The 14,298-nt window shown below is 39.9% G+C and overlaps 1 protein-coding gene across 2 annotated transcripts in view; it reads right to left on the bottom strand.

Annotated features, from left to right (window-relative positions):
- Positions 1-14,298, bottom strand: part of ACO1 (aconitase 1) — a 39,185-nt gene that overhangs the window by 19,377 nt on the left and 5,510 nt on the right. For both annotated transcript variants that reach the window (XM_055790543.1, XM_005234798.4), the window contains exons 2-6: positions 8,741-8,861; positions 6,827-6,995; positions 2,483-2,620; positions 476-545; positions 175-358 (exon numbers count right to left, since the gene is read on the bottom strand). In XM_055790543.1, the coding sequence (XP_055646518.1) occupies positions 175-358; positions 476-545; positions 2,483-2,620; positions 6,827-6,995; positions 8,741-8,837 (658 nt within the window). In that variant the 5' untranslated portion in view covers positions 8,838-8,861. The remainder of the gene's footprint in view (positions 1-174; positions 359-475; positions 546-2,482; positions 2,621-6,826; positions 6,996-8,740; positions 8,862-14,298) is intronic.

The raw sequence follows: 14,298 nt of genomic DNA, 5'->3' as shown, positions 1-14,298 counted from the left end.
TGTCTCAACGCATGAGGTTTTTTCCTGCATTCGCTGTTCCAATTCTCTTCCCCTATCCTGCTGACAGGAGTGACCAACTGGCTGGAGGCTAACCTGCCAGCCAGGGTCAATTCACCAGTCTGAAACACAGCTTTGTCAGTCAACAGACTGTTCATGACATACTATTGCACATACCCCAGCCAAGCACTCCCAAGCCGTCTATCATGGTGGTGTGCGAGTCAGTGCCCACCACACTGTCTGGATAGTAGTAGCCGTCCTGATCCATCACCACTCTTGCCAAGTACTCCAAGTTCACTTGATGGATGATCCCAGAGCCTGGCGGAATAATTCTCATGTTTTTAAAAGCCTGAGAGCCCCACTGAAACAGAAGGAATTGGAGTAAAAAATTTTCAATGCATATGAGCGTTAGAAGAACTTTTGTTCATAGCCCTTTTCTCCATGCAAACAAATTCCAAAGAATTAGTTCTTTTGGTACCTTTAAGAATTCAAATCTTTCTTTGTTCCTTTCAAATTCCAGGTCCTGATTTTTTTGCAAGCTGTCTGATCTACAAGTAAAAATAATCAGCTGTCAGATCCAAAAGTATCCACACTAAATTTATGTCTAGTCAGATATACCCAAAGGTTGTAAGAAAAGAGTTATTACCTAATGTTAATGCTGATCAATCTCATTTTTTTAATCTCACTGTAGCTGTAAACTGCAGCCAACCAGTGAAAAGGATTTAAGAAATCTTAAGTAATACCTTAAGTCTGGTTCAAATGCAAGTGCTAATCTGCATATTACATATGTGAGAGGCCTAAAACTTGTAGTTTGGGAAGAGCTACACTATGTGTTAGAGCAATATGAAGTTCCCAACACCTGAATCAGAGGTTATCAGCAAAGAAGTAAAGGCTAACTGGAACAACTCCCCTGTAACTTCAGTTAAAAAGAGATTAACATTGACGAAAAAGGGCTGCCTGAAGCCCCTGTGCTTCAAAGCAGACAGGGTTAACAAACTTTTTACTTGAATCAGCTGCCTAACTTAGGCCTGAACGGAAGGGCTGGCCAATGTTCTCTCCACATACACGCAAGCCTAACAGAAATACAAAAAAAGCTGTGACAAAAAGTAATTATTAGCAAAAAAATATCTAAATGAAGTCCTAGATACTACAGATAACATAAAATATATCTTACTACTAAAATAATACAGAAAAAGAATCACAATAGTTGATTTTGTCCTATGGTAAAGAAGAAATCATATCTTGTTCACAAAGAGTCTTGTTTCCCAAAGACCTTAAAAAAATATGACACAAATTAAACAGAAAAAAGGTTAGGTTTTAGTTTAATAGAGTATGCTATAACACCCATTTCCCCAGAGATCAGTCTTTAGGTGAGTCTTCCTAATTTTTGAGTCTGTTTCTAAACTGTCTAGTGTTATGTTAAGATTAAGAATAGATACAGCATCTCTAGTAAAACAGCTAAAGACAGCTGATTTTCAACAATGTTAAGTCAAAATTTTTTGGCCCTTTTCTCCCCTGTCAACTATGAAACAGCATCAGTAAGAATTCATATCCTTAATAGTACACAGTTAAAAAAAGTAGGAAAAAATTGTATTTGAAAACTATCTGACAACATTCCTCTATGCAGCAAGCTTCACAATTTCTGCTCAGAAGTTCAGTACTTTTGTTCAAGAGAAACCTCTAAATATTGGCACTGAGAAATTGCTCTTTATGTTCTTTAATCTCCACCTTCCAGGAATTTTCTTCTTTGCATTGGTATAACTTACGTGGCCCACTTTGAAATTATATCCTATAGAGGACAATAAATACACAGAGTATTTTAGCAGGCAAGGTAACTGCAGATCAAAAAAAACTTCTGGAGTTTGGAAGGTGGAAGGAAACTGAGAAACATGTAATTGCAGGATCTGTTTGGAAGATTAGTTCAGTAGACCCTTGCTCTAGTGAGTACTTGTCTCTTCGTAGCATGCTGAGGATTGAACAGCATTATGTTTTTCCTGCACTTACAGGGGCCATATTAATCAGTGTTTTGCTCTTCTGCCTGGAGGCACTGAACTAGCAAAGATTTCCTTAGAGCTGAGCTAGAGCAGCTTAGGTCTGTTCTTATATAAATAAGGAAGAAAGGAGACATTCTCACTCGTCCTTTTGAAAAAAGCCCTACGGGGTCAAAAAAGTGCATATGGAAAAAAGCTATTTCTAAGCAACTAATAATAATGCAGTGTTATTATGGAAAATTATGATCACCACAGGTCTGAACTGAGCCTTTAACATTTAGTTCAGACTTGTGCTGCTGAGAGATGCACCACAGAAAAAAATCAAAACTCCCCCACCTAATTCACTGCAACTTGATACAACAGTTTAACTTAAACACCTTGAGTCTAGGATGTTATAGTCCAAATGCTAAGAGTATCACCAATGGAACTACCTTTATTATCAGTAACTGCATCTGGCTTGCTTATTACCATTAGGAGTTTTTTTGTATCCTTACCGTCTGTTAAAGTCAACCTGGATGGAGTGATCTATCACTAGATCAACAGGACAGATAGGATTGATTTTTTCAGGGTTCCCACCAAGTTTCTTCACAGCATCACGCATCGCAGCAAAGTCAACCACAGCAGGTACTCCACTAAAACAGAAGAGAAATGGCTAGGTGATACCATTAGGAAAAGAAAAAAGAAAAAAACAACAACAAAACAAAACCAAGCGAGATCCTGAGACACAGAAGAGACATCTACTGTCCCATCATCCTGGTTCTGGCTGGGATAGAGTTAATTTTCTTCTTAGGAGCTGGTGCAGTGCTTTTTTTTTTGATTTGGTGTGAGAACAATGCTGACAGCACACTGACGGTTTGAGTTGTTGCTGGGTGATGTTTATACTAAGTCAAGGACTTTTCAGTTCCTTGGGCTCTGCCAGTGAGAGGGCTGGAGTGGCACAGGAAACTGGGGGGGGGGACACAGCCAGGGCAGCTCTCCTGAACTAGCCAGAGAGATATTCCATACCACATAATGTCATGTTCAGTATAGAAACCGGCAGGGGGTTTGCTAAGGCTGCTGATCATCGCTCAGGGACTGGCTGGGCATCAGTCAACAAGTGGTGATCAGCTGTGCTGTGCATTACCTGTCTTCTTTTCTCCATCCACTTTGGATTTTATTCCTCTCCCTCCTTTTTCATGGTAACTGCTATTGTTATTATTATTGTTCTTTCATTTTTATTTTAGTTCAGTTATGAAATTGTTCTTATCTTGAGTTTTACATTCCTTTCCAACTCTCCTCCCCATCATTCTGGCTGAGGGGGGGGAGTGAGCAAGTGGCTGTGTGGCATTTAATTACCAGCCGGGGTTAAATCACGACACCCATGGAAAAAGAACAAGTCTCAATGGCTACAGTACAGTATCAAACATTAAGAAAACATGATATAGCCTGAAGACATTAAAGTTAAATTTTAAAATTCCACCTTACGTCTATTTAACTTCACTACACATTTGGCAATTTGTACAGGATGCAAAATACTTGTACTGCTTACATACGGGACTATTTAATCAATGCTTCTAACCAGATGTCTTAGAAAAACTTTGCACATACTGCTAGCTCTAACAAAGGATACTGACCACATTTCAAGAAAAGTCCTATCTAAAAGCTCCTAAACTCAGCCAACAGTAATATAACTCGTTGCCATCACCCCAAGAAAGATACTGACAGCATAACTAGTACAGCACTACTCAGACTCTTGCCCAAGTGATTTTTGGGCACAGAAAAATGCCACCTATGCTGAGTTTTTTCTTCATAATCTTTTATTATTTTTTTAAAGAACCATTTCACACTACTCTGCATATGTTCAGGAAAGAGCTGAGTCACCGTCCCTGGAGGTATTTAAAAGTTATGTAGATGGGGCACTTAGGAACGTAGTTTAGTAGCCAACTTTGCACTGTTAGGTTAACTGCTGGACTCGATCTTAAAGGTCTTTTCCAACCTAAATGATTCAATAATTCTATACAAAGCAAATTGCAGCCTTACCCTGAGTCTTGGGATCATTACTCTATGGCAGAGACAGTACCCTTGGGAAAACAAAGTCAGAAGAGCAGAAGGGACAGAAATGTATCTATATCCTGAGTAAGAACGAAAAGCTAAAACCAAAATTCATCAAGTAACAGAAGCAGTTTAACAAGCTTGGCAGGGAATCTGGAAACTTAGTTCTAGTCAGCATTCCTTTGGGATCTTGAACTGGTTTATCTTCTTTTGCTCTGTTCCTCTCTCTCCTCCCCAGTCTGTTCAAAAAAGAAGGGCAGAGGGGGAAAAAGGCAATGTTCTTTCTTTGATACTTTGTTATCTGTATTTAGCTGATTTTAAAGCAAGGGTTGTCTCTTCCAAGTTTTGCAAAACACAAAAGAATCTTCTCCATACTTAGGGCTGTTTGGTACCCTCCACACTTCAAGTGAAACTGGCAGAGCAAGGTATCAGATTTCTTAAATTACAAAGGACATGACTACAAAACACCTTTGCAGCATAAATCCACTTCTGAAAATACAGTTAACTGGTCTGGCAGATCTCTGGACAAACACAAAAGGGAGAAATAAGGTGCACCATTCATCTTTACTAACAAATTATTGTACTTACCACTGACAAAAGACCTTACCACAAATGACATTCAAACAGCATGTTTTCAGGCTACAGGCCAACATTCACATTTCTGCCTTCTCATATCTTGTGACAATCTGCAAGCCCTTGAACTTCAAGTGACTTAAAAATTAACAAGCCTTTTTCTCTGTTTGTATGTCTCATTCATCCAAAATAATTTTTCAATCCCTATATTAAGACCTCTTTCCTAAGTGAGAAATGTAAACTATACAGAGGGTCAAAGTAATACACATGAGAGTCCTTTGCCCATCCTTCACTTCCAATCCAAGTCTAGTCATAAGCAAATGAGGAGTAGTAATTAGAAGTTCTGGCACTTCAACACCTGCCTTACCTAACAGATCATACACATTTCTGTATTTATTTTAATAAAGCTTCTGGTGCTTCTCAGCACATGCATTCTCAGCTTCTACAGAGGTATGTACTAGATGACATTTTTCAATCACTTTGGGAAACCCTCTTGCCTACAAGCCTATCTGATTTTGCTGACTGCTGAGACAGAAAGAGCTGTCTGCAATGCGCTCATAAGAATCTGGCATTGTTCAGTAACCCACCAAAACCATTACGTTTCTGCAAGAGTAGCTCAAAGCAGCAAGAGTTTATGTTTTCAACTCTAATAAGGAAGCTATTACAATTTTTAAATACATCAGAAACGATGAAAGAAGAGAAAAGGCCTTGTCATTCCCAGAGTTTTAGCTTGACAATCCTGAGTGTTTCCAAAAACAAACAGAAAAAAGGGTCCACATCATGTAACCTTGACATGATGTTTTAGAGCAGTTTATTTTCCTTGGAATATGCATATTCTGGGACAACAGCATAACAACTGTTATGCCACCTAGGTGAACTTGGGGGAGGGCAGGTGTGGGAGGAAGGGATTAGAAGAGTTCTTTTGCCAGCTTACAAACATTAAACAATTGAAAAGGAACAAACACAACATCCATCTACAGTCTTAGAAGAGCTCAGGACGATTACAGAATGATTAGATCTAGGAAATTCAATAATTCTAATGCAGAACACATGAATATAGTTGTCATACGGTTTCTGGAAAGTTGGCAAAGCTGCCTTTTCCAAAAGATCTCTTTCAGCAGTCTGTTGAAGAGCTCGTTTTTCATGACTGCTGCTGCTCTGAAGACTTACAGGCAAATTTTTAAAACTCAGCAGGAAAGTAGGGGGCAAGAAAGTGCAGGAACAAAGAAAAAAATATTTGCTTGAAAGTTTGGCTTCCTCTTTGCTCCAGCTTTTTAAAATGTTAACAGCAGTCAGCAGGTACAATATAACTAGGAAATCAGCACTTTTTTCAATTGAGGCTTTGCCAGTTTTTCCTAATATCTTTAAGAGTTCAGCTGTACTGGATCTCTAGCACCTGGACAACATTTGGGAAAATGTGTAAGAGAAGGTAGGATAGCTAAGGGACTTTACTGTTCTGAAAAATAAAGTCAACTGACAGCTTAGCAGCACGGGGCTTACCGTGGGTGAACTAAATTCTTACAAAGGTAGAGGACAAACGTGCAAAGGACAGTGGACTTGCAAGTCAAATGCTGTATTAAAAACAGTTAAAAGCTACTGTTCCACCTTAAAAATTACTTTCCAGATCTACCAGGGACTATTACACACTGACACATGGGGACTAACTGCATTGCAATAACAAGGCCCAGTTTTTTCAGAGTCCATTAGGTATGAACTTCAATTTGCTTTCCTGGGAAAAACTAGACACTCATTTTTTCAATAGTAGAGCAGTCTTTAAAAATATGTATTTGGAATAACACTGACTTGGAAGAGAAAATATGATATGGGTTATAAATGAGACGTGAAAAGGGTAGGGAACTGAAAGCAAGAGCCCCTGGGTGGGGGGTGAGGCGCGGGAAAGATACACTACCACACTATTCCCAAGCAACAACAAAACCTCTAAACTCTGAATTGCCTCATTTGGATGCAATTTAGCCATCCCATTTTCTTCCCCTCTATATTGAAGAGTTTCATAAAGATATTTCTCCACCCAAGAAAAGCTTCATTTAACACTCTTATCATGAGTGTTTGCCTCTCCAAGTGCTGTCTGCAGCATGACATCCAGGAAAGGTGAAAGCGGTCTTTCCAAACATTTCACTGCCATTCTTTCCCTCACCTCATCACTCCACCCCAAGCCCAGCATTTCTGCCCTTTCAAGAGCCCCTCTTCCTAGCTTTGGAGAGCATCACACTCACGTGAAGTCTTGCAGAATAACTCTTGCAGGCTTGAACGGCACTTCAACATTCTTGTGTTGCACCACTTTCCAGTTGAGAATATTCTCAACATCTCCCTTCTTTACTAGGAACTCATCACAGTTACGGATCGCTGCTTCCAAGAGGACTCGAATAGAAAATGGCAGGCGTGCTGCATGGGTAAGAGGCAAGAAACAAATTCAGTTTTTACCTTAGGGTACATGTCAGCAAGTGCAGAGTTCCACGCCTGGGGCAGACAGGTCCTCACATGCTGTCCCCATATTCTCACAAGACTTTATCCCAAATTATCACATACCCTTTTCTAGCCTCCAGCTTCGTCAGGAGGTCGCTGCTAACTGACCTGTTCCACTCATTCTTTGAGCAGATTTATTACCTCAGTCCCTGTAAGACAGCAGACGTCCTTCCTGAAAGGACTCTTCCACAGCTCTTCCACCCTCCACAGCAATGCCACTCTGAAAACATACTGTGTTCACCTTGTTTCTCTGCAGTTTCCTCTCACTCTTGCCACTGAACATAGTCATATAAATGCACTAGAAAAACATAATTTTCTGCCTGACATGTTGGAACGCATAGTGGTGGTGGTCTAGGCAGTCTCTTCTTCTCAATAGATGGAGAACGAAACTGAATGGCAGGAAGAATGTGCATCTGCTAATCTTCTTTTATTTCAAGATAGAAATGCTTACAGAAGATGACATGAAATATCATTAGAGCAGTCCTAACAGCTTTACTACAAGCAATGGGTTTAAAGGAAGAAGTTTCTCTGTCCTTTCTCACCTGGTCCACTGTAATAATAGCTGTTTGATTTAGTCTCAGAATATTTACATTTGAAAGTCTCTTGAGAAGCTTGTCCAAACTTTCTACACAGGGCCCCCAAGACACAAAAGTAATTTAATCACAGTGAGACCTCATTACTGCTATCATAAAAAACCCCAACCAACTATTATTCAGGACACAGTCATTCAGAATCATTTGGGGCGGGCTTTGGTTGTTTTTTGATGGGTTTTCTTGGTTGTTGTTGGTTTGGGTTTTTTAAATTTTCTTTCTCACCCACCCCATTCTTCTGTTGTTAAGTTATTCCATCTTTCTGCTGGACAGTGAGAATTACATCCCATTTTCTTTAAAGTATCTGGAGTTTTTACTTCTGGAATAGATCAGCTGGTAATACCATACATATATTTGTCTATTTCTTAAGACTCATCTCTGCTTCTCACACACTACGCCCAACATTAATTGATTTCTTATTTAAACACTGCAATAGATATGCGTTGCTGACATTCAGAGAAAATGTTCCTCCTCTTGCTTCCTGACTTCTCCTTAATCACCTGTTCCTTTCTTGAAAGAGGAAGAATACCCAACATCAAGACCTCTAAGCTAAAGATACTTGCTCTCTAAGTCAGTGGCAGAGATGGTAAGATTTTTACCAGTGCCACATGGAAGATGACCAAGTATATTCTGGAAGTGTCAGAGGAAATAAGGAAAAAAACCTCCTCAGAAAGGACTTCCTAGCCACTACTTTTTAAAGCTGAACAATCTTTCTGGATGATTCCATCATATCAGTGTTCAGTCCTTTCTAGCCTTTCACAGTAGCATAACAGCATATGAGAAAACTTGTGCTCATATATTTGTGCTCATACTAGTCTGGCCTAGTACTCCTCATGCACTCAAGGAAAACAAGACTACAGTGTGCATACTATATTGAGAGAATACTGTGACCTGTGCCAGTATTTCTGTAGTCCTAAACTCCCAGAACAAATTTTTGGTAATATTTTGTTTCCAAGAACCATCTTCCGAATTCACAGTTCTCTCCAGAGACCAAATATCATCCAGTGTTGCAAAATCTCTTCAAGTTCTGTTCATCAATATTAATGTAATGCTTCCTTTGTGTTGTGAACGTACCGTATCTCACATCTTCCAATTTGCTCAGATTAAAGAACTTCTTCAGAGGCTGTTTAGGGTCCAGCGGCTCCAAGATACGTACAAAAGGGTTGCTCATGGTTATTCGAGACCCTTGGTGTCCCTAAAACAGAGAAGAAAAATCAGAGCCATTTTCACAACATCTGCACTGCGTACAAAGTACATGCCCCACAGTACCACAACGTGTATATCCCACATACAAGGTCTGTACCAGACAAAAAGGTACTGCACAGTCTGTGCTGGTCATGCCCTTACCCCTACAAAGCTACTTGTAACACATCCTCAGAGATAAAACGGTCTGCAGGAAGATAACAGCATTGTGAAAAATATTTATACACCACACAGTTTACAAAGGAAATTCAATGGCTGCAGTGTTCTTTATGCTGCTTCTAGGCAGCCCTTTGTGTCTCTATGTCCATGAACCATCACCACAATGTGGTCCCATTTCTTAAGTGGCCTTGGTCTAAAGTGGAACAGACAGGCACTTGCATCCAAAACTAAAAACAATTCAACCAAAACAGAAAACACGATAAATTTACTTGAGCCAGAAAGTGTTACAGACTAAGATTACAAATCCTGACTATCAGAGACACAAGGAACACTCCCAATTTCTGAAAGATTCATCAGGGTTGCCACAAAAATAAAAGCAGACTATTGTAAACATAGTTCTAGTTTGAGACCTTTTCTTCTTTGTGGGTACCCTAATGGTTTACTGGATAGAACATTCCACTGGGTCCTAGGACTTTTAGGGTTCACTTATACAAGCTAAAGTACCCTGACATATTCCCAATATCAAGGCCAACTAGCACAGACAGGCCCAAATTCACTCTAGAAATATCTCTCAGTTTCCAGAATAGGTTAACTGCATGCAAACTGCCTAATGGAACAGTTTGTAGGACACTTCTTAAGACCTGAACTCTGCCAGGGCTCCTTTGGGAGCACCAGCTTAGGCCAACACATGCCAAGGAGCAAGTTAACTATTTAACAGTAAGGACAATCCTCTTCCAGTGCCTGGAAACATTCCCAATCATGATTAAAACTTTTTTAGGAGAGAGAAAAACATAGGCCTGATTTCCAGATCTATTGTTGTTCACCCGTGGCACCGTTCTTATCTTCAAGTAACATTATCTTCCCTTGTCCCAGTTTTTCACAGAACAACAAAAAAACCAAGGTATAAGATGGACATCCTTTGACAGGCCTTGGAGACTGGTGCAAAGGGACACACAAAGTCCCATCTGTGTTAAAAACAAATTAATTCACTCTTTGGCCTTGCATTAGCTGTTTCATCTGTCAGTCCCATTGACTGTTCAGGGAATATTAATATGTGGATTATATTTATGGGGGATTTGTAAAGTATTCCAGCACAAACCATATTTCACGTATTTTGAAGACAACAACCAAGTTAGAGGTTAGACTGAGATGGATAGATAGCAGAAATGGTAACAAAGGAAGGTTCAGTGTGTAAAGCAGCAAGACACTGCAAAAGAAAGAAAAAAATTCAAAATTCTGTCAAACAAAACAATGGAAGTTTCTAGATAAAAAGTTGAATGCCAAGGGAAGGCAGAAAGGTAAGCTAGTGAACAGACTGCAAACACCACACTCCAAACCTATCACCTCTTATGTCCCCACCTACAAGTTATTTTCTGAAATTCCTCTTCCCAGCTCCGCAGATACCCAATCCCACACAAAGCCCACCAAGTTTAGGTGTCATCTTCTTTAAACAGCATAAACTACTCAGCTGTTTCTCTTCTAAACAAGCTGTGCTTCCACAATTGAGCATGATCAAAATAAACTGCTTCCTTCGTCTCCTTGCCATCTATGCTCCTGATGAGCTTTATTTTCTGCCTTCCAAGCCGAGAACTTTATATTATGCATACCCACTTCTCATGGGAAAGTCTAAGGGTAGCTGAAGATAGAAAATGCTGAGATAACCCAACAGCTAAAGTAGAAGATCATTATTTTGATATGACCATTAATGAGTCTACTGTACTCAATTCACATCCTCTTATTTAAGTATAAATTGCAGCCGTAACATTTCCTACCCAAGCCAGTGTCCTGGCAAACCACATTAGCAATTCAAGATGCTATGACAGTAACTACTTGTTAGCATTTCTTTGCCCAACATCACCCTCTTCCCTGAACACAACTTTTTCAGTTCACAGTATGAGACACTTCAGTACAAACCTGCTTTCATCAGCAAGTTACACAAGTACGCCAAATTGTGGGACGACCAAGGCCTAAATACATGTTCTTTTCACCTGCCTGATCACTGATATGAATAACTCTTTCAACCTGGTAAGCCATTTAGAAATCCTTGCAAAGAGGCAAAGGATCTAGAAAAAGAATACTATTTGCAGCATTGCTGTAGCAAATTTCATAGAGCCCAAGAAGCCTCAGTCATACTGACTGCTGTTTCTAGACAGCAAATTATAAACCAAGTGGCCACAGCACAGAACTCAAGCTAGTGATCTGCCAAAAAGATGTGAGCACACAATACCCTGCAGATTGAGTACACCAAAATTTTTAAGTAGTCACTGAGATAGATACAGATTAACTTGTGATTGCAGCACAGAATATTTACTCATGTTTTGCAGGCACTGAAATGTAAATATGCCAACAGGCTAGCACACAGGGGAGCTGACATCTGTGTCTGGGACTGGTGCAGTGCACAGGGTCACATGCATTGACCGCGGCCAGTGCCACATGACCACAGTAATAGCTGATCACACATAAAGCAAGCACTCCATCTTCTGCCCAACAACCTCGAAACTGTTTGTGTGGAGGTCACATCTGAAATAGGATTCCACACAGTGGCCCTCAGGAAGACAGAAGTACAGAATATGAGGCTTCTAATGTTAACAGTCATCAGCCACCCACACAAACAGAGCTCATCCTGGCCTTGGAAAAGAGCTGCAACTCCAGCCCAAGCCATTCCCCCCTCTCCAGTTATCCAGACACACATTCTTTAGCGTTTGTGCAACTCTGGATACAGCCCTAGGACTCTAGGGGTTTCAGCTGACTGAAATAGATGAAAATGATTCAACTGGGGAAGGCTGTTGTTTTTTTTTAAAAAAAAAAAAAAAAAAAAGGCACAGAGTCTCATTAGTGGAACCTTCTCAAAGGGTTGCATGACTTATATAAGGTGTACCAGACAAACAATAGCTTTATTTTAGCCCTTCCTGTGCCTACTAATACAATTCTGAACACTGACATTTGGGCTGGTACTAATACTGATCATCTTTAAATCTACACTCCCTATTTATCAACATCGTTTTCCATTCACCTTGTTACATCAATGCAGTTGCTTAGCCCTGTGGCACCTAGCTCCATCTCTCACCACGGTACGTCTCCAATTCACCTACAGACTGCACATCAGTTCACCACAGAAAGTCTGACTTCTGGCTTTTCTCTCCCCAAGCTCCACTTCTCCCTCTTCCCCTGAGAAGCAAGTGCAAAAGGATTCCAACTGTGAATACCAAGAGGGGCAAATTTATTTGGCCAAGGTCCTAACTTTCCAAATAGAAAAAAAGGAAGCTGGTTTTCATTCATGCAACATTTGTGCTTCAGAGTAGATAATGAGCCCCTGGCTGTAACAGCTGTTCCATACTGGCTGTATCCCTAGATATGACACAGGAGAGTTCATGTTTCTCTGGCAACGCAAGTTTTACTTTGTGATATTTTAACAAAGCATTTGTACTAGCAAAATCAGAGTACAACGTTCCTCATTTCATCTGTATTGAGTGGGTCAACGAATTTCGCTTTTACCATGAGAGCTCAAATGCTTACTAGCACCAAAAGATCAGTGCAAAAACACCTGCCCGCTGTACTACATACGGAGATGTCTACAGCAGCCTGAAGACTACACCATCTGATGATCAGTGCCTAGGAAGTATGCACAAGCCCAAGGGGACAGAAGGAAAAAGGTGTCTGTACCCTCCATGTTCCCTCTTCCCTTAAAAGTTAATCAACTAAATCAAATATACTTAAAGCACATTGAAGTCTCATGCAGATCTCCACAAAAAAAGGATTAAAGTATGTAACTTAAACCCACTTTTTTTTTTAAAAAAAAGAATATTCATGGGAGATTTAAACATGTCACTTGTGTTGATTTCAAATCTTACGTTGATGTAACTTAGTTCTGAGTATCCAACATAAATACAGTATGAGTGACATCACACCACCTTCTATTGGAAAAGAACTCGGTTCAGTAATTGAGGTATTACTTAAAGCATGTTCTTGATTGTGGGTCCTAGGCTCCACTTCAGAATCCTTTAAAAGCAGCAATGTGACTTGGAACAATTTCCACAAATTGAAATTTTACTGAAATTAATGGAATTGAGAAAGCATCCTGATATATCTTGTAGTTTTGCACTTGTAGAAATTATCTCATGCAGACCGTAGAGAGGGAAAAGGTATGCTGTTTGGCCTCCTGCTATACCTAAGAGAATATCTGAAGATGCCAGAGCTGTTCTAGACATCACTTCAACATACATGCTGACAGTAAATTGTGCTTTTTCTGTCATACATGACATGAGTGTTTACAAAAGACTCCTTATTAGTAATATTATTATTTATTACAGCAGTGTCTGAGGACAAACCAAGTGTAAAAGAAGAAACTCGAACTCTTATGGGTTACTCTAGGTTTGCATGTCTTAATCGGTCCAGTGTTGGGTCACCTCCGCAGAGAGTGACAAGCTTACAAGATTTTCAGTCACATATTTATAGTCGTTACATAATACCTTGATTCGACAATAAAACTTCTATCAGTTCCTATCTTGACAGTCGGCTTCACAAGTTGTTCCGTATCTTGATCACCTCACTATTTTGCTGCTTCTTTCAAAGATAATAGCTTCAGGTTCCATACGTCCCAGTTCTGAGTAATCACAATAGACAATCTCCATCATTTCAGCCTTCTAAAGGTCAGGGTCTTCTGTTTTAAAAAGCTCCTTTGAAGTGTCAGGCATAATCTTATTAATATTAAACTTTTATTGTCTAGCATCTATCAGCTGACTGCGCCTGCAGTCCTGGTTTGGGCTATACAGGGGACAAAGCTGAGGTGTACAGCCTACAGTAGCACTGATCTGGCATTTTCCTCCAACACCAAGGACACATTTATATTGTTTGACCCACAGAAAAAAAAAAGGGAAAAAGCCTCTGGATAAGACAACTTCTGTCTGAGCTTCAGGCCATAAAGGAGGAACAGAACAGACACAGTCACTCAGCATTTTAGTGCAGACATATTAATTCCACTCAGGGAAAGAGAACATGCCTCCAGCACAGCCTTTTCTACTCCATCTTTGGTTTTTTAGCTGTTGTCTTCCAAATTATGCAGAGGTGCCAACATTATTAATAGGAAGAGTTAATTTCAAACATCTATTCACAAAACTTAACGCCTAATAGCTTGACTAAGATTTCAAGTAGTAAAACCTTTTTCCTGGAGAGTGGGTAAATTCTTGGCCACCACTGGGAAGCACACACTCAGCAAAGGAGCAGTTTAATTTGAACACCGTACCAAAACACTAGAAATGCTAGAAGAGGTT

This window comes from Falco peregrinus, chromosome Z (genome assembly GCF_023634155.1).
Source record: "Falco peregrinus isolate bFalPer1 chromosome Z, bFalPer1.pri, whole genome shotgun sequence".
NCBI lineage: Eukaryota > Metazoa > Chordata > Aves > Falconiformes > Falconidae > Falco > Falco peregrinus.
Note: the sequence above shows the minus strand (reverse complement) of the source record. Positions and strands in the feature narration are given on the sequence as shown.